Source organism: Macaca mulatta, chromosome 6 (genome assembly GCF_049350105.2).
Source record: "Macaca mulatta isolate MMU2019108-1 chromosome 6, T2T-MMU8v2.0, whole genome shotgun sequence".
NCBI lineage: Eukaryota > Metazoa > Chordata > Mammalia > Primates > Cercopithecidae > Macaca > Macaca mulatta.
Window position 1 is genome coordinate 124,237,933 of NC_133411.1, and position 27,153 is coordinate 124,265,085.

General features: G+C 37.0%; 1 protein-coding gene across 2 annotated transcripts; it reads right to left on the minus strand.

Annotated features, from left to right (window-relative positions):
• Nucleotides 1-13: 13 nt before the first annotated feature.
• Nucleotides 14-26,910, minus strand: CCDC112 (coiled-coil domain containing 112). Of its 2 annotated transcripts, XM_015140600.3 has the most exons (10): nucleotides 26,670-26,910; nucleotides 14,648-14,769; nucleotides 12,669-12,790; nucleotides 9,668-9,757; nucleotides 8,747-8,822; nucleotides 7,969-8,359; nucleotides 3,986-4,399; nucleotides 2,490-2,585; nucleotides 1,689-1,807; nucleotides 14-737 (listed from the first exon to the last, which is right to left on the minus strand). In XM_015140600.3, exons 1-10 carry the CDS (start codon nucleotides 26,784-26,786, stop codon nucleotides 695-697), a joined length of 1,590 nt encoding a protein of 529 aa, XP_014996086.1. In that variant the 5' UTR covers nucleotides 26,787-26,910; the 3' UTR covers nucleotides 14-694. The 2 variants fall into 2 exon arrangements, with proteins under 2 accessions (XP_014996086.1, XP_014996088.1); XM_015140602.3 differs by lacking the exon at nucleotides 2,490-2,585.
• Between the last annotated feature and the right edge of the window lie 243 nt (nucleotides 26,911-27,153).

Consider the following 27,153-nt stretch of genomic DNA (forward strand, 5'->3'; position numbering starts at 1 on the left):
TTAGCCAGGAAGATGTGAAAGACACGAAGATTTTATAAATGTGTGCAATCCAGAAGGGCTGAAGGAAAATTTGGGATTGCTGAAGGAAACCAAAAAGATTATATCAATAATACAATTAATAGGGTATATGAGAGACATATTTTTAAAATAAATATTCTCTATACAAAACAAAGCATGCTTCAAACAAATACAAAATATTTATTACACAAAAATGTCGTAACTGACAAACTGCCAATTTGTTAAACATAGAAAAAGTACTAACATTTCATAACTCTGAACAAAAACCACTTTACCTTTTTGTTACTCAAGCTAACTTAACTCCAAGTTACAAAAGTTACAAAATTTTGGTTTAAAAAATGTCATTGTATGATTGTTCCAATTTATTTTGCTATGCTATGACAAAAACAAAATCTCTTTGAAATGTTTTGAGTATTTAAATAATGTTTGTAACATTAACTTATTTAAATAACTTTTACATCAATAATAGGCCAACACATATATTAAATACCTTCGTGGTAGAAGCAGGAATACTAATGACAAAGCCTCATGAAACTTAATACCTCTCAATTCACAATATAGCACAATAATCAATCTGACTAGGCTATTTATATTTAAAGAACACAGTTAGTCACTTTCTCCCTGGTATAACTTAGTATGTTAACATTCTTATCAACTGAGTAGCAATTTCATTATCTCATACTCTTCTCTGTATTCCTTGTCTCCAGGTTGGAATAGCCCTAAGGAGAAAAAGAGAAAAGCGATTGTAAATATATAGGAAATTAAAAAGAAAAAAACCCTATCTGATTAAATGCTAACTTTAAAAAATATATATAAAACCTACCCTGCATGTTGTTTGTCTGGTTTATATGGGCATGTAGGTTTGCAACCCTCATTTATTTCTTGCTCTAGCTCTCAAACTGATTGACTGACAAACCAATCAGTTAATCTACTTATTAATCTATCAATCTTTCATTCATTCTTTTTCAATACTACTCTTCTTATAAAAATAAATATTAACGTGAAAAAGGCAGAAAATGGCATCTACTAACATGAATGTAATATCTAATAGGGCATTGGGTACTACTTGTACTTTATTGATTTATTTATTTTTTTGAGATGGAGTCTCACTCTGTTACCCAGGTGGCACAATGTCGGCTCACCATAACCTCTGCCTCCCAAGTTCAAGTGATTCTCCTGCTTCGGCCTCCTGAGTAGCTGGGACTACAGGTGCACACCACCATGACCGGCTAATTTTTTTTGTATTTTTAGTAGAGATGGGGTTTCACTATGTTGGCCAGGCTGGTCTCGAACTCCTGACCTCGTGATCCGCCCTCCTTGGCCTCTCAAAGTGCTGGGATTACAGGCGTGAGCCACTGCACCTGACCTACTTTTACTTTTATCTACTGTTTATTTTTAAATAAAAGTGACCTGAAAGGCAAATGTATATATATTTTTTCATATATATGAAAAAATATGTATATTTATATATATTATATATACTTATATATTATATAAATATGTTATATATTTATGTAAAAAGATTTAGGTAAAAAACATTTATTATATATACTTATACATTATATATATATTTTCATATATATGAAAAATATAATTTACACACAGTAAGTGCATAAAATATAAACATGCAGCAATTAAATTACTAAATGAACACCAATTCTTTTTCTTACCTATGTGGGATATGTAGAAGTGGCCCAGAGCCTGTTGGTCCTATCTTTTTGGTTCGTTCTTCCCAACCTTTCGTGGGTTTGTAAAGCCTAGAGGGATCTCTACTAACATTGTTTTCAACCTGTAATCAGAAGTAAAATAGTACCAGTTAATTATACAAACTCAGTTTGTACTAGTAAGTAAGTAAAAGGCTTAGTGCAGTTTTAAAATACATAAAACTATTAATAACCTCAGTAAACTTCTCATTGGGCTCATATAGCCAAAGGAAAATTTAGACTACATCGATCTATTCATAAACTGTTAGTTTATTTCTTTTAGTTCTATTATTTTATTCTATTCTTATTTTTCTATTTCTATTATGAGAGAAATGTAATGCAGCTAAGTATGCTAGTGATATAGCCAGACAACAAATTTAGGATAAGTAACTACCAATAAGTCTTCTGTTTTATTGATGAGGGTCACCAACATCTTCAGCTCTGAGTACTACAAGAGATTAGGCAATGCTCATAGCTGCCATTATCTAAAATAGAGGTTCATATAGAAAAAATTTTTTAAACGACAAGTAGGGGGAACAATAATTCAGAGTGAAAGAAAACGGTGCTCATAAGGTAAAATGACAGAATTCAAATAATGGTTGCTTAAATTGTACCAAGTTATGCTTGCTACTATGTAAATAAGTATGAAATTTAAAGTAGATGTTATAGAAATAAGATGAGATATAAAGGAAATAGATTTGATGTCAGTATCCTTACAAATCAAGGAAATAGGATAATAACAATAAAAATAATCTCAGTGCAGAGTACCTTTTCTTTTAATTTTGCCAGTCTTCTTTGTTTTTGTGCCTTTTCATCTTCCTTTGCCTGTCTATCTAGAATTTTCAATTCAAGTTTATGTAAATCCTTAAAAAAAAAAAACCCATAGCATTAAGATATCATTTGAACTAGAATTTGTTCAAAATTTAGTTTTCACAAGTAAAATTAAATTACCTTACCTATCAATATTCCTTCATTATTAACTCTTTCCAACAAAGGCTAAGAGCTTTATTTTCTCTGAATATAAACGTTAACACATGCACATCCTTTCTGTATTACTTTATTTTAGGCATCTCTTGTTTTACTTTAAGGTTCAACCTAAAACTCTCTTTTAATAAGTGAGTTAAGCCCATTTTCATTCATCAATGCAAGTATGTCTGATTTCAGATCTCTCTTATTATTTTATATTTTCTGTTTTATGGGTTTTATTTTTTCTTTTATTACATGTCCTGCTTATTTTGGGGGTGTATGAGAAGGAATGGGAACTTTTGTTACTTAGGAAGATTTTTAAAAGAAATGAACTAAAATTTTCAGTATTAATGTGCTTTGTCTGTATTTTTGTCTGTTATTTTTCTTTATACCTCCCTTAGTTTTTGCTTTACAAACGTTGCTGCTATGTATTTTGATGCACATAACAATTCATAAGTTATATCTCATTTGCATGCTTTTTCATTTTAAAGTCCCCTTCCTTGTCTTAATACTTTTTGGAATGAATTCTACCAGTGCGTCTTTATTAGCATTTTTCTTGTATATGTTTGTCTAAAATCACCTTTAATTTGACCACCCAGCAATAATCTCGATTCCTTTAAGTAGACAAGTATCTACAATGCACCTAACTCTAGGGTACAGGGATGCTCAAAAAAACACACCACTAACGCAAACACACCACTAATGCCCTCATGTAGTCTACATTATGGTGGGTAAATGAACAAATAAGCAAGTCATCAATATGGTAAAGCCGGGCAGTTTGGCAAAGAAGACAAATCACTCAGCCTTGCCTATGGCTACCTTTCTAGTCTCATCATCTGTTGGTTCCCCTCTCCTGCCTAATGCCTTAAGAATATTGAAGTGTTAATAGTTTCCATCACAAACCATACTGTTTCACTCCTTCAAGCTGCTATTCACGCTGTTGCCTCTGCTAGGAAGGACCTCATCTTTCCTTCCCTTCAAGAGTCAACCTAAGTATTACCTGTTCTCTGCCACTCATAGCTGTGGTAGTGTCCCTCCGTATAATCCCTCCTAAGTACTCTGTCCATACCTCAATCACCACACTCTTTAACACATTATGCTGGAATCTCCTACTTCCACATATCTTTCCCACTAGACTATAACCTACTAGAAATTAGGTAGCATGGCTTACTCATTTTGGTATACTAATGCTATATACAGGTTCAATATACAAGTACTCAATTTTTGCTGAACTGAATTTGGAAGTAATACCTCCATGTGTAGCATTTAAAAATTATTTAGGAAATAGATTTACTCACTCTTTCTTGAAATCTGGAAATTTCATCAGCAGCAGTTTTCCTTTTTTCTGCCTTTTCTGCCTTTTCCCTTATCTCCTTTTCAAGCCTCAAAAATTCTTCCTGTTCTTTCTTCTGCTGGGTATAACTTTCTAGTAGTAATTTTAACTTAAACTGGCGCTGGCGTTCTTTCTGACGTTTTTTCTCTTTCTCTTCCTCTTCTTTTAAGTGGGAAGCATATTTCATTGACATTTCTATACTTTTCTGTTTCTTCCAAGCTTCAACTGCCAATTTCTGTTTCTTTCTTTGTTCTTCTTTTTGCTTTTGATTATCTTCTTGTTTATTATGAAAAAGCATAGGTGTGTTGTTTGCCTTTTCGTTTAACTTGAAAATTTCCTCCCTTTTTTGCTGCTTTTTAGTTTTCCAACTCTGAATCGACTAAATGATTTTTTTAAAAAAAGAAAGCAAAAGAAAAAAGTTTTTTAAGAGCCAAAAGTATTTTCAAAGACATCAATTCCATCTTTCTAGAAAAAATATTGATTGCAGGATGCTGGATGCTTAGGTTTTTCAGCTTTGTTTTGTTTTTAACCAATGCAATTTTTTTCTACTTCTGTTTTTTAAAAATTACTGTCTCTTAAAACTGTGAATAATGGGTTATCCTTTTGGTCTTCCTCTTTCTCTCTTAGTCACCAGGTTCACAAGGACAACAACTCATGAACTATCCTTCTCCTCTTTACCTTTTTTTTTTTTTTTTTTTGAGACGGAGTTTCGCTCTTGTTGCACAGGCTGGAGTGCAGTCGCACAATCTCAGCTCACTGCAACCTCTGCCTCCCAGGTTCAAGAGATTCTCCCGTCTCAGCCTCCCAAGAAGCCAGGATTATAGGCCCCAGCCACTATGTCCGGCTAATTTTGTTGTATTTTTAGTACAGATGGTGTTTCATCATGTTGGCCAGGCTGGTCTTGAACTCCTGACCTCAGATGATTCACCCACCTTGGCCTCCCAAATTGCTGGGATTACAGGTGTGAGCCACCGCGCCGGGCCTACCTGCTTCTTTTATTTTCATGGGCAACATCCCTTTCCTCTAATCATCTCATTTCTGCTTCCAAATTCTCTTTCTAGGCTTAGAATACTTTCTAAGTGATCTTTATCTGGTCAAATATCAGAAGAAGAATTAAGAGTAGGGTGGTTAAGAACATGAGTGCTGAAGCCAGACTATTTGGGACCAAATCCTGGCTTTGCCATTTACTAGGTGTAGCGTTGGATGAGCCACTAAACTTCTCTGTCCTCATTTTGCTCATCTACCTGGTAGGTAGTATTTCTTAAACAGTGTTGTTACGAAGATTAAATGAGTTAGCATCTGGCACATGGTCCTTCCTAGGTATGTATAAATAAATAAATAAAACAGCACAATAGCTACAGAGCTGTCTTTACATATGGGTATGTAAAAATTATTTCAAATTCTAGCAGGCTTCTCCATGCCATTTAGGGCATATTCCAAGTCAAGAAACTATTTCCTCATCTTTCCTTATGGTGTATCATTCATTCTACTCAATAAATCCTTATGGTATGTATATATACTATATACAAGGCAATGTGATATGAACAATGAAACAATGTTAAAGCTACACCAAATGCCATCTAGTACAGTGCTACTCAAAATACCAGTCTGCAAAAATATCAGGAATTTGTGTCAAAAGGCAAATCAATGCACTGCTTCTTCCAATGTGAAAATTTTCTATGGAAAAAAAAAAGCCAACTGAACTAAACAGTGTTCACTGCATAGTTAATTCTGGTACAACCATTTTATCCCACTGTAAACCAGTAACAGTTTGCAAACCCATATTTAGTCCATGGACCAAGTCTGAGCAGCACTGTTCTAGATGAAATTCAACATGGGCATACCACGACACATCATATAAAAGGTGTAAGTGTTAGTGAAATCCTGAGGGAAGCTACTTATGTTTGGGTGGGCAAGGAGGAGGCAACATCCGATCTGGGCCAATTTTGATAAGCTGGGATTGGAGGGGGAAAGAAAGAATGGAGGTTTCAGAAAGTGAGAACAAGATAAGCAAGGGCATTCAGGCCAGAAAGTTCAGCGCATGTCTGAAAATGTCAGTATAATATCTTCACTTATTAACAACACATGATATATTAAAGGAAGTGGGAGATAAAAATGGTAAATTTCCTACTCAACATCTTAAAACTCCCTAGATTTAAAACTGAACTCCTGATATTTTCCTCCAAACTTCCCTTTCTTCCTCCAACATGCCCTACTTCAGTAAATGGCACCTCCACTTTCACAAACCCTTCTATCTCACCCCTACATCCTGCTCATATACTATCAAACTGATGACATATCAGTCATCAAATACCAGGAAATAGAGCAGATGGGAACAAGGAGAATAAGCTAGAATCCGAGGGGTTTACTTTTATCACAAGAAGCAGTGTGTCTGTTTCTGTTTCCTAAAGAGGTGGTTTTCATTAGCAGAATAAACTAGAGGACTTGGTAAAGCATAGATTTCTGGGGCCTACCCTCACAGTTCTAATCAGGTCTGGAGTTGGAGCCTGCTAAGTTCTAATAAGGTCCCAGGTGATGCTGATTTTGCTGGACTAGGGACCACTTTGAGAATCCCATGTTTTCAGTATCCTGGGGAAAAAAGCCCAAATGACTTATGTTTCAAACATTTTTCTTAAAACCTGAAAAGTCAATTTCCCTACATTCAATTTATTGCTGGAGGGAGGGAAGGGAATGACAAGAACAACAAAAATGCAGCTACTCCCTCTAAAACTTTAGACTAAACATGGACTCAATTATTTCTTTAATACTCCTTAGGTATGCCATCTATGGAATAAACACAATTTTTTTATTAAACCAGGTAAGTCAAACTTCATCACCACTGAACTCTACAAAAAAAAAACAAAAATGACTCTGATTTACTGTGGTTCTCAACTAGGGGCTATTTCTCCCCTCCAGTGGATATCTGGCTAGAGACATTTTTGGTAATCATAGTTAAGGAGATATTATAAGCATCTACTCACTGGAAACCAGGGATGCCATCCTATAATGCACAGAACAGGCCCCCACAACAAAGAATTATCTAGCTCCAAATGACAATAGTATCAAGGTTAAGAAATATTGATCTAATGCAAAGCCAGAGTAATAGTTTTGTAAAAATGGACATTTTTAGGTCTCTGCCACAATCACGTGTTGTTTTATTTTCTGGGGTAGCTAACATTTTGAGTCTTTAAAATAAACAATATGGTTGAAGTTTAAAAATCTCAAAGAAATGTTTAATAGTCAAAGCATTTTTTCTACTGCCTCTTGATATTTCCATAAAAACAATGTGGCCTTTGCTGGTAAGATGACTTTTTTCAAAAGTCTCAGTGGATCTGGATTGCTAACATTTCTGAGAAGTGGATACAGAGGATTGGACCCATAATCAGAGGCTTTTTGTCCCATTGTGTTATTTTTGAGGGAGACATATTTGGCTATGAGGAAGTGCAAATGTCATTCTATTAAATGGGTAAAATAACTTTCTTTTTTCATTTTTATTTTTTTCTTGAGACTAGGTCTCGCTCAGGCTAGAGTGCAATGGTGCAATCACAGCTCACTGTAGCCTCAACCTCCTAGGCTCAAGCAATCCTCCCACGTCCACTTCCCAAGTAGCTGGGACCACAGGTCCCACCATGCCCAGCTAATTTTTTTGTATTTTTTGTAGAGACGGGGCTTTGCCATGTTGCTCAGGCTAGTCTCGATCTCCTGAGCTCAAGCGATCCATCCGCCTTAACCTCACAAAGTGCTGGGATTACAGGTGTAAGTCACTGTGCCTGGCCAAAATTACTTAACTTCAATGCCTCAGTTTCATCTTCTATTAGATTGTGGGGGGAGGGGAACTATAAACACACTTCATGGGATTGCTGTAAAGTTAATGAGACATGTTAAGTGTTCAGTACAGTGCCTAGGACATAGAAACACAGAATGAATAATAGCTATTGTAATTATTACCTCTTTTTTTCTTTCTTCTAGAGCCAGAAACTTTTGATACCATTTCTCATGCTGTTGAACTTCATCTTGTGTTTTTCCAGGAAGGTGTTCTAGAACTTCTTCCATAAATGTTGGCTTCCCTTTATGTTTGTTTCTCACCTTTACAAAGTTCTGGTGATCATAATCATCCCAGCCACCTTGTCGCCCTCCTGTTTGCTGAAGGAATTTTTCAAAATCTAGTACCTCTTCTGGAAGAGTACTTGGTGTTACTTTGTCTACAGGAACTTTGCTTGAGATTGCTCTGAAAGCTTTCTCTGTTTCTGAATTACCCAAAGCCCATGTGTCAATTTTTCTTGATATGGCACTCAACTCATTATTAGTTGTCTTCTCTTCTTTAATTAGCTCTTCATATCTAAAATTTTAAAAATAAAGTTTGAATAAGAAGACAATCCATATTAACCCTTCATTTTCCATCAAATTTAAGATACCTGACTCTTTATATCATCTTCTCCACTTAACATTATTAACATTTATAAATCTAAGCCTTAAAAGGGTCTCCTCAGAGATTAAAAACAATCTTTCAAATTCTTATTTGGGAATTTTATAGTAACTAAATATGAATAAAATTTCACTTTAAATATGAAAAGCCACCTAAACCCAAAAACAAGAAAGATATTATATTGCTTTTGTGTAAGACTCAAATACATAATAACAGAATGCATTATATACAAAAACCTAGTGGGGCCAGTTATTAAAAAAAAAGTCAATAATTTTATATTAAAACGAGTTTAAAACATACATCAACCTCTGCTCTTCTTTAAAAGTGTTAATTGCATTTTCAATTTCTTCCATCATTTCTCTGAGCTTCTCAACAACTGTAAAAGAAACACAGAGAATTATTTTGTGTCATTTTCCCATATGGCTAAAAGTTAAATATTAGGAAGAAAAAGTGGAGTGTTCCCCTAATTTTAAAACATTTCTTAGCCTAAGGCATAAGAAAGCTGTGCTCAAAAGTGAATTTTTATGATTGCAATTTTTTCTGATTACAGATTTTTTCCCTATACACTCATATCATAATTATCTCCATTTTAGAGCTGAGGAAATGAAATCTCAGAGATATCAAGTAACTTGCCTAAAATTACATAGCTAACAAATGAAAGATCAAGGGTTTGACACAACACCTGTCTGATTCCTAAGTCCATACACCCTGAGCCCTTTAATTTATTGCTTTGATTCTCAGGAATGAATGTTACATTAAGCAAGGAGGTAGGAATATAATTTGTGGGATTTTTTTCTAAACACTAGCATTTGTCGTAAATCTGTTTAACCTTTCCTTATGCATTAGAAATGCCTCTCAAAGATAATTATTTCAAAAAGCAAATGAAGGGAAAACACTGGATAGGATTAAGGAAATCAATCTTTTTTCCCCTTAATTAGCTGTTTTTAAACCTTTCTATAACACAGATTTCCCAGTCCTGTAAATGACACTAATATGTATGTGTTCTGCCTACCTTATAATTTGTAAGGATTTGATAATACTTTAACGGATACACACAGAAATGCCCAATTATAGTTCTCCACTGCAAACTTACTAAAGCCTAACTGATAGAGTTTAGCTCCATTAATAAATTTATTAAGTCCTAACCAATAAAGTAGAGCTCCATTAATGCCAAATAGAAAATACTAACATGTAAGAACGATTATATTTAAATTCACTTACAATCAGGTGTAGGCTTCACATCTTTTAACTGATGCTGCAGTTTCTTTACATTGTTATGTATTTTGGCCAATTGTTGCTGGATTTTTGCTCCTATAAGGAAGAAGTATGCCCTTGAAAATAATTCTGTGACAAATGTGGTTATAATTCAGGATTCTACATGTAAGACTGATCACTGTTAGTAAAAGCCTAGAGCAATTAAATAAAGAACAAAAGATAGTTATTTATGTCAAAACATTAATACTTTAAGTACCTTTGCTGTAAATAAAGCATTTTTCAATATCTTCCAATATTGAAAAGCATAATGGGTTAAGTCTTACTATAACCTGTGCTAAGGAAATGTCTTTTTTTCTCCCTCTGTGTAGATTGAGTTATTGGACATTGTTTTAGATGTAAATATTAGCAGTTTCAGCATTGTTTTGTTCTTTAATAGTGTTTCGTTTCTTTTTAATTTGTTATAATTTATGGAAATAGAATTTCATGTTAACTGTATTGTGGGAATATTAAAACTATCTAATTCTGTGAATACTGAGAAATTTCCCATTGAGAATTAATTTCATCCAACCAAATCCTCTAGGAAAGGGGCAGGTGATATTCATTGATATCACTGTCACGGCCCTGAGGAGGTGCCTCGGGTATCATTCAGTGGTATACTGTGCCACAGGTTGCCAAGCTCAACCAAAGGACCAGCCTGGAGTAAAATATTAGGCCCACAATAAAGCCTAAAAAGTAAGTGAGAGTCTCAACGATGTTTTCAAATCATCTTTATCAGCATGAAGGATTCTTCTTTCATATTTTCTTTTCTGAAACATTAATCTTACTTTAATATTTACTAAATTACTAGGCTAATGTCAAAACATTCACATTCCTATAATAGTAATATTATTATTTTATCATCTTAGGGTACTTTATGCACCCTCCTCTTTTTTGTTTTTGCAACTTTTCCACAAATGAGCAAGAAGCATCAAAGGCTCTGTACAAAAGTCCTTAAAAGTAATTATTTTTTTTTGGCCGGGCACGGTGGCTCAAGCCTGTAATCCCAGCACTTTGGGAGGCCGAGAGGGGCGGATCATGAGGTCAGGAGATCGAGACCATCCTGGCTAACACGGCGAAACCCCGTCTCTACTAAAAAAAACCAAAAAACTAGCCGAGCGAGGTGGCGGGCACCTGTAGTCCCAGCTACTCGGGAGGCTGAGGCAGGAGAATGGCGTAAACCCGGGAGGCGGAGCTTGCAGTGAGCTGAGATCCGGCCACTGCACTCCAGCCTGGGCGACAGAGCGAGACTCCGTCTCAAAAAAAAAAAAAAAAGTAATTATTTTTTAAGAAAAAGTTTACGTATAGGTTTGCAGTCAGTGTGAATATCCAAAATAAACCTCTTAATATGTATATGACAACTTTGGCTTGTTCCATGTTTTTCATTAAAATTCAAGAATTCCATAAAGGCAGAAACTTTTTGTAATTTGCTTTGTAGGGTCTTACTGTTGAACTTTAGGTCAAGAAACTTCTCTAGTACTTAGGAAAGTGTTTTTTGTTTTATTTTAGCTTTAGTTTGATCAGCTACCAAAATATCACTACAGGGCTGATAATCTTTTTATTTTATTTATTCATTTGGATATATAGACAAATCATTTAAGTACAGTATGACATAAATGCAGGCTAAAATTGTGGCATGATATTTGAGGTAAGGAATAGGTATTTCTACTGCTTAGCTGTAATATATGAAGGGAAAACTTCTCCACCTTCATACTAAGACAAGCATTCTTTACTCTCCTAGACAGGAAAAACATAAAGTGTTACTAAATAAGAGCAAAACTGTAGAACAAAGGGAAATAGATTGGTACAAATCAAGTTGCCATAATAAAGGGAAAATCAAGTGAACTAAAATTTGCACAAAATTTTACTTATTGGCATTACTGAGACATAGAAAAATCAGCCTCCCGGTTGTCTACAAAATAACTGAGGGAAATAAAGAAATATTGAATCAGGGGTGTCTAGGTTTTTCAATGTATCAAAGAGAAGAGATAACTAGAAATCTGGTGTTTATATTAGGTCCTGCTGTCATTCCAATAAAAGAAGGAAAATTACTTCTGCCACTGCTTGACAAAGGATAACTTTTTAAAGTAGTGTAATATTTTCTTTTAAAAAATGGTGTAACCTTATATTCTGAAAGAAAAAAATCACTAGGAATTTATTTTAATTGATGATAAGGGAGTATCATGAGCAGTCTCATCTCTTCACAGTGTCTTAATATTTTATAAAGCTTAGTTATTTGATAACCATTATTTTTCCTTTAAGAAATGCTAAGCAGCTTTTTTATTATAAAGATTTTACAACATACAGAATCTAACACTACAATGAAACAAGTATTCTCAGAATTCTTTAAAGGTAACATTTAGTACACTATTGACAATGATTAATATTCATAACAAACAAAAGAACATAGTCATGTACAATCTATCTATAAGGTGCGTTTTTATGTATTATCTCATCAGATGCACAGTACGGCTCTCCTGAGGTACAAGTTTTAGAATGTAGACAAGGAAACTCAGGTTTATGCAATTATTTGACTTGATCACTTCATACAACTACTAATTATAGCTTTGAATCTGTTGATGCTTACTGAATCCAGGGCTCAGTCAACAATGCCAGGGTAATGAGCTAACATCAGACAGCCCAGAAATCACTCTGCTTTTAAAAAATTATAATAGCATTTGCTGGTTTGTCAACCAAAAATATCCCCCAAATCCTCTTTTTCTTGTTAAATTTGAAGAAATATACAACAGAAAACAATCCAGTTAGTATGACTAAATAGTGACATGAAAGAATAAACACATGTCCCTAAAAGACAAATTTTACCAAATAAAATATAGAGAATATAACACAGTTAATACAGAACTGACTCTATAGAGAACACAACACAGTCAATGCACAAAGACAAAGCACAGGGTAAAACTACAACTTTATATCGCTTAACAGTTTTTAGTTCATCAGAAACTCAACTTACTTTCTGTTTTCCTGCTGTTAATTAATTTATTTTCCAATTCTTCTAGCATACTATGCTCAATTCTGAAGTCACTTTTTTGGTTGTAGAAATGACTGTGTTTATCTTTTTCCATGTTAATTACTCTTTAGGAAAAGAAACAAATAGTATAAATATGATTTAAATATATTTTTAATAGCTTAAAATATGAAGACACTTGATAATCAGTATTTTACATTTGGATTAATTCATGTATAGAATAAAAATAATTACTTTGGTTAATATGGCTAAGGAGTCAAAACATTAGTCAAAATAATTGCTGGAAGAGTTAATTTCAATCAAAAACAGCTATAATTTGAACTGCTATTTCAATCATAAAATGATAATTTAAGAAAATGTGGATATACATTTGCTTTGAAAATGCATAAGCTTTTGATTATTGATTCAAACTCAATCTCACTGGAGCCTGAAAATGGCCATTACTGCTGATGACTGCTTTCAATAGTAGATGCTATTAATTTTGTAACCTCAGCCGAGATGGTTAACCTCTCCCAGTATGAACCTCCTCATCACTAAAATGTGAATAATAACAGCTCTCCACTATCTAATAGGTCTATTATTCACATCAAATGAGATAATATATGTGGGAGATCTCTGTACAGTACAAGTATACTATGGAAATGCAAGTTATTAATATTATTAATACAACTAAAACTTCAAGAGACTAACCATCTACAAAGACAGGAAATTTCGTGTATTTAATGACTACTGTCTACATTTACTTCAGAGCTTCTTTCAGCACATCTCTGCCCCTTGGATTTAGTCTATCTACCAGTAAGTTCTCGTTGTTAGTTTGCACCCTAAGAGAAAACAAAAACAAAATAAAGCACTACTGAGAAACTTTTTTGATTGGGCAAAGAAATTAATTTTCAAATTACTTTTTTTTTTTTTTTTTTGAGACAAGGTCTGGCTCTGTCACCCAGGCTGGAGTGCCACGGTACCATCTTAGCTCACTGCAGCCTTGACCTCCCTGGCTCAAGCAATCCTCCAACCTCAGTCTCCCGAGTAGCAGGGACTACAGGGGCACATCCCCATGCCCTGCTAATTTTTTTTTTTGGTAGATAACAGGGTTTTGCCATGTTGCCCCAACTGGTCTTGAACTCCTGAGCTCAAGTGATCTGCCCACCTCAGCCTCCCAAAGTGCGTGAGCCATCATGCCCAGAAAAAATTAATTTTCTTAACGTGTTTCTTTCTCCCAGAAGGTGGAAATTAATGTGAATATTTCTCCACTAATCTTGGATTTAATAAGTGGTGGAGCATCTCTGGCCATTGACTTAATTCACACAACCTGAGAGGCAACTATACCAGTTTCCCAATCTTTTCCACTTTGCCACACATAGATAATTTTTTTTTTGAGATGGAGTCTCGCTGGTGAACAGCACTGGTTAGTAAGAATGATGACTTTCAGAGTGGCTGGAGCCAGCCTAGGAGTCCCTCAGACACCATTTATTAAGCATGTAACCTACGGAAAGATGTTTATCCTCTATGATCCTCAACATCCTCATTTGTAAAATGGAAGAAGAACAATTTAAATATATGATGTTTGTCATTTATAAAACACTTTCATACATATATAATAAAAAAACACAAAAACTATTCACTTCCTCAAAAACATTTACCAGGCGTTTAGTTATAAAGTGAAAATAGATTGTCAGTTATTTGTTATACAAAATCTAAAGAAACAGCTATTTTATTTCCCTTGAAATACACAGATTCAAAATTGTAAAAATAAAACTGAAATTACTCTACTTACAATTAACTTTATATTAAATAGCCTATTATTTGTCCATTTCATACCTCCCATCTTTCTCTTGTTATATTTGACAGGCTAGTGATTACAATTTTATAACTTAATGTGAGACTAGGTAGGGTAGAATTAATTTTTTATTGTCCATTATAAAATGGCTAGTAATGTTATTTGAAGATAATATTCTTATACTTACTGATTCTTAAATTTTTCTGCTGTGCGTACGAATTCTGCTTTCTTAGTCTGATTAACTTTCTGCTTCCAGTTTTGAAGATGAAAAGGACGAATTCCACCTGAAGTACTAAAACAGCCATCACTCTGCATTGAGAACAAGAAAAACTTAACAGTAATGAAAATAGTAAAACATAAATGTGGAATTTTTTCAGAGAGATAAAATGTCAATAGTTGAGTTTCTTGAAGGATAATTTTGGGGCCAATCTTATTTAACTCTTAGAAGTACATTTGTGGAAGAAGGAATATCTATCAAATGAAGGAATATCTATCTTAAAATGCTACACTGAGTAAGAAAGGTTAAATATCCCAGGATTATTTGCAAAATACTCTAATTCATTCAGTTGGTCATTTAATAAGTATGTATTGAACACTACGAAGTGACATGGGCTGCATTAGACACTAGGGAAAAAATCATGATCTATAATAATATGGCCCCTGTTTGAAGCTCTAGGGAGGAAAAACAGATTTAAAGAGAGAAGAGTAAACCAGCAATAAAATGAAAACTCCACCAGCTGCAATAAGTGCTATTAAGAAAATAAATATTAGGGCTCAGATGGAGAAAGCAGAGCAAGGGTTTGCTTTTTCAGTTACAATGGTCACAGGTCTATTTGAGGGGATGACTTTAAGGAAGATTGAAGGCAGCTATGACAGGAGCAGTAGGAAAGAGTGTTCTAAGCAAAGGGATCTACATGTGCAAAAGCCCTAGAGCATGAAAGACTTTGCTGAGTTCAAGCAGAGAAAGGCCAATTGTGACATGAGATTAGTAACGGTGCGATCTTGGTAGGAGATGAAAGTAGAGAGGCAGGTACGTGCCAGATCATACAGACATTTTAGGTCACTGAGGGGGTCTGGATTTTATTGAAGTGTTTTGAGCAGGGAAAAGCCATGATACATTTAATTCTTTAAGAACAATTTTCTGGCTATTTTTTTGGAGAATAAATTAATGGGAGGTGTGGGGGTGGAGTGAGCCAAGACTGGAAGCAGGAGGATCAATGAGGTACCTAGTACAGCTATAGAGACAAGGAATGACAGTGTCCAGGACTACTGAGCTGATAGAAAATAAAAGAAGACTCAATATATTTTGGAGGTATCACCGAGAGGGATTGCTGAGCAACAAAAATGGGTTGTGGGGGATGAGGGGAAAAGGAAACAAGGCTTTAAATTTCCAGGAGCAAAAAAGAATAAAGTAGTAAATCTAAATCTAGGAAATATATTTTAAGTCAAAATGTAATCCACATACCATAAAATATGTCTGTTTGAAGTGTACAATTCAGTAGTTTTTAGTGCATTCACAAAGTTGTGCAACCATCATGACTATCCAGTTTCAGAATATTTTCATCATACCAAAAAGAAACCTCATACCTATTAGAGGTCACTCCCCATTCCCCTTCCTTCCAGCTCCTGGCAACCATTAATCTACTTTCTGACTCTGTGGATTTGCATATTCTGGAGAATTTATATAAATGGGCTCGTACAATGTGTAGCCTTGTCTGACTTCTTTCACTTCACGTGATGTTTTCAAGATTCATCCATGTTGTACCATGAATCAATACTCCATTCCTTCTTACGGCTGAATAATACTCCATTATATGGGTCTACCACATTTTGTTTATCTACTCATCAGTCGCTAGCTGATGGACAATTGGGCTGTTTCCATTATTTGGCCAAATTAATCTGAACATTTGTGTACATGTTTTAATGTGAATATATGTCTTCAATTCTCTTCATTATATAACTAGCAGCAGCATTTCTGGATCATAAAGTAATTATTATTATTTACTTTCCCATTTTAAAAAATTGGGTGGCATAGCGGGGCCTGGTGGTTCATGCCTCTAATTTCAGCACTTTGGGAGGCCAAGGTGGGAGAACAGCTTGAGCTGAGGAGTTTGAGACCAGACTGGGCAACATAGCAAGATCTTGTCTGTATAAAAATTAAAAAAAGAAAAAAAAATTAAGCCAGGCATGGTGGTATGAGGCCACCAGGAGGCCACCTCAGGAGGCTGAGGTGGGAGGATCACTTGAGTCCAGGAGATCAAGGCTGCAGTAAGCCATGACCACAAAACTGCACTCCAGCCTGGGGGGACAGGGCAACACGCTGTCTCAACAATAACAACAACAACAAAAGGATTGCCCTTTTATTGTTGAGTTGGAAGCATTCTTTATAAACTGGATGTAAAAGTCCCTTATTAGACATGATTTGTAAATATTTCCCCCCATTTTCTGAGTTGTCTTTTCACTTTCTTGATAATGCCTTTGAAGCCCAAAAGTTTTAAACTTTTTAAAGAATTGCCAGACTGTTTTCCACAGTGGCTGCACCATTTTACATTCCCACCAGCAATGTATGGGGGTTTCAATTTCTCCACAAACTCACCAATAACTGTTATTATCTGTCTTTTTTATTACAGTCATCTTAATGGGTATGAAGTGATTTCTCACAGTGGTTCTGACTAGTCCATAATGACTAACGATGTTGAGCATTTTTTTCATGTGCTTATTGGCCTCTTATTTTAAGGAATGTCTACTTAAATCCTTTCCCTTTTAAAAAATTTGGTTATTTGTCTGTTTATTGTTGAATTGTAACAGTTATTTACATATGTTACTCAACTTTTACGGGAGGCTACTGTTTTGAACAGAGCTCCTGCAGTAGGCCCCAACAGACCAGACAAAATAAAAATAGTCACTCATGCTAAGTGCCACATGATCAAAATGAAACTTTGAGGAAATAGGTAGATTTTCCCAATTGAGCAATTTTTCCTGAAAACAAGAGATGCACAGCAACCAATCAGAAAGGGTCCAGTCAACCTGAGTCTGAGTAATAAGAAAAGCCTCTCTGCTTTTACCTTCATAAGTTACCTGAAGTAAACTGATGTTAACCAATCCTCTTTCTTTTTTCTTTCTTTCTTTTCTTTTCTTTCTTTTTTTTTTAATTAAAGTGGTTAGGGTCTTCTTATGTTGCCCACGTTGGACTCCTGGGCTCAAATGATCCTCTTGTCTTGATCCTGCTTAGTCTCAGAGTAGTTGAGACTATAGGCACATGCTACTGTGCTCAACTCCAATCTGCTTTTTTCTTTTTTCTTCGAAATATTCTTTCATAATTGAGATTTTATTGTTGTGTTGAAAATCGGTACACACACATTTCAATTTGCAAACATTTTTAATATAAGTACCAAAAATCTAAAATGTCATGTTTTTCCTACCCCACTCCCCGCAGATGGAGTTTTGCTCTTGTCATCCAGGCTGGAGTGCACTGGTGCCATCTTGGCTCACTGCAACCTCTGCCTCCTGAGTTCAAGCGATTCTCCTGCCTCAGCCTCCTGAGTAGCTGGGATTACAGGCGCCCACAACCATGTCCGGCTAATTTTTGTATTTTTAGTAGAGACAGGGTTTTGCCATGTTGGCCAGGCTGGTCTCAAACTCTTGAACTCAGGTGATCTGCCTGCCTCGGCCTCCCAAAGTACTGGGATTACAGGCATTAGCCACCGCACCCAGCCACCATGTACTTTTAGAGGTTATTCCAGGGACTTTCCAGCTTAAATTTGGAGGGAAATTTTCCTTAAGAGGCGATCAAGTACCAGTATCTTCACATGTTGATAAGCTGTTAAATACATCCCAGCAACTCACAATTTAATACCATATACACTACATACTCTAATTTTCAATCTTTCACAACACACTAACAATGTTATTAGGAAAATATAGGACTACCATAACCAAAGGTGTCACAGAGTGCACACAATTCTGACGGGGAAAGCCATGATCAAAGAGTGGTTTTTATAAGGAAACAATTCTACTAAAAAAGAACACGGGAATGGAAGTAATTTAAAATCTTCAAGACATTAAATGCAGGACCGTGACTCCATATTGTCATTTAGTATGCTTAGTATTAGAGGATATAAGAACTAACCCCCTATCTACGGAATGTTAAGCTGACACTCAAGACAGTCAAAGCCTCCCATAATTCAATATTCCACACTATTTTCTGGTTGTACCAAAAAATAAACAACCAGCGAATGATTTCACCTCTTAAAGCATTTACACTTAAAAAATAGGATGAGGTGGGATTCCCTCCTTCTTAAAAATGTTCCCTGAGTGACTAAAAAACTTGCATTTACAAGATAGTTGATAAAAATATTCCTCTGGATTGTACAAGGAGGGAGACGGGGACTACTAAAACACAGTAGATGATATTAATCGGACTTGGCTATTTTTTTTTTTACCCAAACTCATTTTATCGCCAGACAGACTTGGCTTCTTTCCCTCAGCCTTCATCGAAGGCAGGACTCTCCTGGGTTTTAGTTTCTTCGTTTTCTGCAGGTAAGTCTTCTTCAGTTTCTTGGTTAGCCACTTTGGCCAGTTTTCCTTTTGCTCCCCTTTTGCCTTTGGTTTCCCTTTTGTGTCTGAAGATTTATCCTTTCATGACCGCCTTTTTTGGCTTCATTTCTGCTTTTGTAGGAGCAGGTTTAGATGACAATTGCACGAATCTCCTCTTGGGCTCTTCCTTCACTTCCCCTTCTGCTGGACTCACCTTCCAGTTGGGCTTCTTGTCAGCAGGAAAGGCGCCTGTCCGGTGCTCAGTGCTTACAAGCCCTGGTGTGCCAGCCTCTATGGAGCCGGGCTACCTGGCTGTTGCCACTCCTCCTGCCACCTCAGCGGCTGAGAGCCCCACTTTTTTCTATTGTTTCTGGGTTTTTTGTTCCTACTTTACAGAACCCACTGTTCTGTCATGCCCTGTGGAAATTCTTACCTATTTTGTAGAATGGGATGCTGCCCCAATTCATGAATTGCAAATAAAAGCCTATTCGATCTAAATTGAACTAAATTTGTTGTAACTTTGTTCAACATATATTTTAGATGTAAGAACCTTATCAACATATAATTTGCAAGCATTTTCTCACATTCTATGACTTATCTCTTAACTTTCTTAATAATGTTCTTTTGCAGCGGCGTAATCCCGGTTCACTGCAACCTCTACCTCCACCTCCCCGGTTCAAGTGATCCTCCTGCCTCAGCCTCCTGAGTAGCTAGGACCACAAGCACATACCATCACGCATGGCTAATTTTTGTATTTTTAGTAGGGGTAGGGTTTTGCAACATTGGCCGGGCTGGTCTCGAACTAGCCTCAAGTCATCTGCCCGCCTGGGCCTCCCAAAGGGCTGGGATTACAGGCATGAACCACTGCACCTGGCCTGAAGCACAAAAGGTTTTTAATTTTGATGGAATCCAACGTATCTATTTGGTCTTTGGCTGCTTGTGCTTTAGGTGTCATACAGGGGAAACTACTGACTGACCAAAGGTCATGAAGATTCATGCCTGTGTTTTATTCTAAGAGTTTTTTAGACCTACATTTGGTCTTTGATCAGATTAGATATGTTAAAATATGGCATGAGGTAGTTCAGCTTCTGTAAGTGGTTATTCAATTGTCCAAACATTTGTTGAAAAGACTGTTCTTTTTTTTTTTTTTTTTGAGACGGAGTCTCGCTCTGTCGCCCAGGCTGGAGTGCAGTGGCCGGATCTCAGCTCACTGCAAGCTCTGCCTCCCGGGTTTACGCCATTCTCCTGCCTCAGCCTCCTGCCTCTCCTACTACAGGCGCCCACCACCTCGCCCAGATAGTTTTTTTGTATTTTTTAGTAGAGACGGGGTTTCACTGCGTTAGGCAGGATGGTCTCAATCTCCTGACCTCGTGATCTGCCCATCTTGGCCTCCCAAAGTGCTGGGATTACAGGCCTGGGCCACCGCACCCGGCCGACTGTTCTTTTCTTACTGAATTGTCTTGGCACCCTTTTGAAAATCAACTGCCCATAAATCTGTGGGTTTATGTCTTGTCTCTCACTGATCTATATGTCTGTTGTCTATCCCTATGCCAGTACCACAGTTTGATTACTATGGCTTTGAAGGTAAATTCTGAAATTAACAAGTGTAAGTCCTTCAACATTGTTCTTCTTTTTCAAGACTGTTTTGGCTATTTTCCGTGCCTTGCATTTTCCATATTAATTTTAAGATCAGCATGTACATTTCTTCAAAATAATTTTTAAAAGGCAGCTAAGATCTTTATAGAGATTGCACTGAATCTGTAAATCAATTTGGGGAGTACTGCCATCTTAATAAAATGAAGTCTTCAAAATCATAAACAGTAAGTATTCATTTATATATGTCTCCTTTAATTTTTTTGAATAATTTTTATAGGTTTTAGAGCATAAGTTTTATGCTTCTTTTGTTAAATTCATCCCTATGTATTTTAATCTTTGTGATACTATTATAAATGGTATTTTTTTCTTAATTTCATTTTTGAATTGTCCATTGCTAGTGTATAGAAATACAACTGACTTTTGTATATTGATCTTGTATTCTGCAACCCTGCTGTACTTTTTTAATAGTTTTCTAGTAAGTTTTTGTGTGTGTGTGTGGATTCCTTAGAATTTTTAATATATATTAGGTCATCTGTGAGTAAGTATCATGTTACATCTTCCTTTCCAATATGAATGCTTTTTATTTCCTCTTCTTGCCTAATTGCCCTAGTTAGAACTTACAGTGAGTAAAGCGGTAAGAGTGGATAATTTTGTCTTGTTCCTGATCATATGGAGACAGCCTTCCATATTTTATCATTACACATTATGTTACTTAATGATGCTGCTATCAGGTTGAGAAAGTTCTCTTCTACTGACAGTTTGTTGACTGGAAAATCTGAGTTGATCTATCTTCATGAAAGGGTGTTGGGTTTTGTCAATTGCTTTTCTGCTTCTATTGGGATGATGTGGTTTTGCCCTTTATTCTATTCATATGTTGTATTATATTAGTTGATTTTCATATATTAAACCAACATTGCATGTCTGGAATAAATTGCAATTGATCATGGTGTATAATCCTTTTCATGTTTTTAGATATGTTTGCTCGTATTTTGTTATTTTTACATCTGTATTTATAACAGATACTACTCTGTATTTTTTGTGTGTGTGTGATGTTTTTGTTTGATTTTGGTATCAGGGTAATAATGGCCTTACAGAATGAGAAATGTTCATTAAAATGTTCCTTCCTCCTCTATTTTCTGAAAAACATTTGTTACAAACAAAAATACATTTATGCTGACTTTCATATTTACCTATATATTTGCAGTACTCTAGTCACATTATTCTTCATGTGGATTTAAGTTACTGTCTAGTGTCCTTTTATTTTAGCTTGAAGGACTCCTTTTAATGTAGGGCAATTATGCTAATGATAAATTATTTTGGCTCTTGTTTGCCTCAGTATGTCTTAAATTCTCCTTCATTCTTATAGAATAATTTTGCTGTACAAAGAACAACTGGTTGGCAGTCTTTTTCTATTTTATGTCATCCCTCTGCCTTTTGGCGTCCATGGTTTCTGATGTGAAATCAGCTGTTAATCTTATTGAGGAATTCCTTATATGTAATGAATTGCTTCTTTCTTGGTGCTTTCAAAACTTTTTGTCTATATTTATTGGCATGTTTATTATGATGTGTCTAGATATGAATTTCTATGAGTTTATTCTGTTTAGAGTTCACTGAGCTCCATCCATATGTAGGTTAATGTTTTTCATCAAATTTGTGAAGTCTTCTGTTTTATTTCCTCAAATATCTATTTCCTCCTTTTTTCTCTCTTTCCTTTCTTTCTGGGACTCTCATTATGCACATGGTAGTATGCTTAATGGTATCTCACAGATCTCAGACTCTGTTCATTTTTCTTCATTCTTTTCTTCTCTCTGTTCTTCAGTCTGGATAATCTGAATGGACCTATCTTCAAGTTTGCTGATACTTTCTTCTGCCAGCTTAATTCTGGTGTTGAGTCTCTCTAGCGACGTTTTCATTTGAAGTTCCTATATTTTTTAACTCCAGAATTTCTACTTGATTCTTTTTTAAATGTTTGATTTGTTTAAAGATTTCTATTTGATGAGACCTCATTCCCACATTTTCTCTTAGTTCTTTAGACATGGTTTCCTTTAGTTCTTTGAACATATTTAAATAACTGTTTTGAAGTCTTTGTCTAGTATGTCCAATAGCCAGTATTACTCAGAAAGAGTTCCTTTTTACTGTTTTCCCCATGTGTGAACCATACCTTCTTGCCATGTTTCATAATTTTGTTAAAGACTGGACATATAAAATAATATAATGTGACAACTCTAAAAATGAGATTTTCTCCCCTTACCAGGGTTTGTTTTGTTGCTGTTTGTTTGGTCACTTTTCTAAATGAATTCTGTAAAGTCTGTAGTCTTTGTCAGGTGTGGCAGTGAAATCTCTGGTTGATTAGTTCAGTTGTCAGCCAATAATTGGTCAGAGATTTCCTTAGATGCATTGAACCACTGTGTGTCCTAGTGTTTGCTACCTTTGGGAAAGGGGGTCTGTATGCATGCTGAAGCATACCTCCTACATGCAGGCAGGCAGTTTACAACCCTACCTTAGTCTTTACTTTCTGCCAGCACAGTGCTTCAAAGCCAAACAAGGATGAGGACTGAGAGCTTTCTTAGGTCTTTCCTGGTGTCTCCTATTGCTGCTGTAACGAACTCACCACAAGTTAGTTTACCACAAATGCAGTGGCTTAAACAACAGAAATTTATTCCCTTATAGTTCTGGAGGTCTAGTCTAAAATCAAAGTGTGAACCTGGAGGACATTATGGTAAGTGAAACAAGCCAGACACAGATATGCAAATCCTGTATAATCTTACTTAGACTGCACATGGAATCTAATATAGAGTAGAACAACAGTTGCCAGAGGCTGGTGGGAGGGCAAGGAAAGAAATAGGGAGTTGGTCAAATGGTGCAAAGTTTCAGATAGACAGGAGGAATATGTTGGGATCTACTACACAGTAGGTTAACCATAGTCAATAATGATGTTATTGTGTGTCTCAAAATAACAGAGTAAATTTCAAATGTTTCACCAGAAAAAATAAGTGAGGTGATAGATATGTTAATTATTAGCCTGGTTTAATCATTCCACATTGTATACATATATCAAAACATCATATTGAACCCCATAAAGTATATAATTATGATTTGTCAATTAAAAATGATGTTAATTAAAACAAAGGTGTTAATAGGGCTACATTCCTTCTGGAAGCTTCAGGGAAGGATCCACCCTCTTACCTTTTATTTCCAGCATCTAGAGCCACCTTCATTCCTTGGCTAATGGCCCCTTCCTCACATTACTCCATCCTCATCCTTCCATCATCACATCTCCTACTTCTGACTCTGATCTTCCCACGTCTCTCTTATAAGGACCTTTCTGATTACACCAGATCCACTCAGATAATTAAGATATTTAATTTATCTTAATCACATCTGCAAAGTCCCTTTTACTATGTAAGATTACACAGTCACAGGTGAAAACAGTTATTATTGAAGGGTTATTTCATGCAGCCAAGGAACATAAAATTCAGGTCATCAGAGGGAAGGTCCTTAGAAACAAAACAGAAGATAGGGCCTTAAGGTGGTATAAAACCAGCATCACACTAATGTAATGCTGTTAGAGATACTTCAAAAAAGTCATAATTCAGCAACTCCAATAATCAAGAGAACAACTGGGAACAAGAGGGTAATGACATTGGAGAGGTGGATAGAGATTTGTGGTCTTCAGATTTGAAAGGGAATAGCTAAGAGGGTTATGAATAAATAATATACAAATACTAAAAAGCATAGATAGAAAAGTAACACACTTTTCATAGTAAGTGAGGAATTTATGAGATTCCACGCCCTGAGGATATTGTAAAATAAAATACAATATAAAATAGTTTCAAAACTTCAGAGATAATTACTCCAAAGTAATTTAAAGAAACTGTGATGGACTGAATTGTGTTCCCTCAAAATTCCTATGTAGAAGGTCTGATCCCCAAATAACTCTATCTGGAGATAGGGCCTTTAGGTTAAATGAGGTCATTAAGGTGGGGACCTAATTTGATAGAACTGGTGACCCTATAAGAAGAGATGCCAGAGATCTCTTTCTCTCCTCTTGTAAGAGAGAAAAGACTACGTGAGGACACAGTGAGAAGGTGGCTGCCTACAGGCCAGGAAGAGAGGCCTCACCAGAAACCAACCCTAAGGGCAACTTGATCTTGAACTTCTAGCTTCTAGAACTGTGAGAAAATAAACTTTTGTTGTTTTAGCCACCAAGTCTGTAGTAGTTTGTTATAGAAGCCCTAGCTGACAGGAACTTTAGATATTTTGGTAGACATCTCTAGTATCATGAGATTGCCATCAGGAAAATTATCTCTTCTCAAGAAAATACTAGTTGGTTTCAGTGTTAAAGTCAGTAGGAATATCTGTTCATTTAATCATATGACAGATATTCAAGTTCAGTGTCAGGCTGTAGAATTTTTGTGTATAGGTATGTGTGTGTGGTATGCTGGGGGAAGTACAAAGATGGATAACATGTAAACTCCTAAACATTGTCACCATATAGCATGCAGTAATTCTGTTTTGTTTTTTTTTAAAGAAAAAGCCCAAACACATGTGAAGAATTCTACCTAATTATGCTGAGGTAGATTCTCAACAATGAGGCTCTGCTTTCCCTACTAAAGTGGTAAGAAAGTATACACCACGGTTCTCAATCTCAGCACTACTGACTTTTGGACCAGATGATTTTTTGTTGTAGGTGGCTGTTCTCTGGCATCCATCCATTAGATGCTAGCAGCCCCTCAACACCCCCCTGCTCCCCACTCTGACAGCCAAATATGTCTCCAAACATTGCTAGATATCCTCTAGGTGACTGATAAAATGGCTGAAAGAGCTCCACAGGTGATCTGATCCAACTCTGAGGAGGCAAACACCACAAAAGTGTGCACCAATAACAACATTAGGCAACTTGCAAGAAATGCAGATCACAAGATAAAACATTGCTACAAGAATTTAGAGAATAAATGATGGAGAAACCCAGCAACATGGGGTCACACATTTTTTTAAGCATAGTACTTAAAAATACTTTATGTATTTTTATATATTTTATATTTTTTCCTGAGATACTTGGGCCAGAGTTAGAATAATAAAGAGAATTATAGAGGATGTGTGAGAAAATTTTCCGTAGGTGGAATTTCCTGAAGGTCTACGAGTAAAGACACTGTATTTCCTTAAAGGAGGAAAAAGATGGAACCTGTCCTCAGCTCCTGACAGCCTTCCTTCAGGTTTATATTGATCCACAAATTATTTAGTAAGTGCATACTATAGTCCAAGCACTACACAACAGGCATAGTTCTTGGTGCTGGGAATACAATAAAGAATAAAATTTCCAATACTTTCTGCCCTCATGGAGCTTACATTCTCATGGGGGTGCGAGGAAGGGTGAGGGTGTGAGGAGAAGCATAAACAATAGAAATAAAATATGTAATGTAATATATAAGTGCTATGGGGAAAAATAAAACCAGAAACAGGGACCGGGTGTGCCGCTTAAGGGGATTCAGTTGAGAGAGATCATGGAAAGTCTCGTTGAGCTGATAACATCTCAACAAAGATACCTGGTCCTCACCACCTAGAAAGGGTCCTAAGCCGATCACTGGAAACACCTCTGCCTCCGACCATCCCATATTGTCTTTCTCCTTGTGTTCCCAGCGCCGGTACAGTAACACAGCTGCCACCAATTACTGAGCACAGAGTCCCCCTCCAACCAAGCAGTGTGCCAGGGGCTCCCCAGACATAACGTTAATCCAAAGCTCGGGAGGTGCATGTTACTATTCCCAATTTTTAGAGAAGAAAGTGAGTCTCCGAGAGCATATGTTCTTATCACGCGGCTAGGAAGCGGCAGAGCCGGGTTCCCACCCAGGTCTTCCTCGACTCCGAAACCACATGGAGGCGGCTCTGCAAAAGCTGTTAAACGCACAAGCCAACAAAGAGCAACGCCCGGCGCGTGCCAGGCCCCGAGCAGGGGAGGCGAACGCCGCGCCTCCCGCCTCCCGCTGGCGCTGCAGAAGGCACCTGTTCAGACAGGGCCTGCAGCCCCTCGACCCCACGCCTGCCGCCACAGCAGCTCTCTGTTCTCCCGGATTTACCTGTTGAGGCGCTGGCGTTGCTCCCACGCCGGTCCCGGTGGCCGCGCCCGCCCCTGCCACAGCCCCGGCTACCGCGGTGGCCGCAGCCGCTACCACAACCGTCGTCAGTGCGGCCATGTTTACCCGCCGAGCTGCTCGGGCCGCGGCAGCCACCGGCGCCTGGGGATTCGTGGCCGGCGCACCTCGGCCTCTGCAGACCGCTCCCTGCGCTGCGGGCTTGGCCGGGATGCAGGGCGGGGACGAGACGTAGGGCGGGGTCGGGATGCAGGGCGGGGACGAGACGCGAGGGTGCAGGGGAGTGGGGGTGCGGGAGGGGCGGGACTGGGGTGCAGGGCGGGGCCGAGATGCGAGACTCGGCCCGGGATTCAGGCGGGGAGGGGCGGGGCGAGGGAGGGGCAGGGTGCCGGGCGGAGCAGGGATGTAGGGGAGGGGCGGGTCTGGGGTGCTGGGGCGGGTCTGGGGTGCTGGGGCGGGCGGGTGTGGG

What these genes read in the sequence shown, in the direction of transcription:
- CCDC112 (XM_015140600.3), bottom strand. Translation starts at nt 26,786, where the DNA reads ATGGCCGCACTGACGACGGTTGTGGTAGCGGCTGCGGCCACCGCGGTA. An exon ending in AAAGAAGAGCAGAGGTTGAT is followed by an intron (nt 8,360 to 8,746) that starts GTATGTTTTAAA and finishes TTAAAATTTTAG; the next exon opens with ATATGAAGAGCTAATTAAAG. An exon ending in TTTCCAGATTTCAAGAAAGA is followed by an intron (nt 2,586 to 3,985) that starts GTGAGTAAATCT and finishes TTTTTTTTTAAG; the next exon opens with GATTTACATAAACTTGAATT.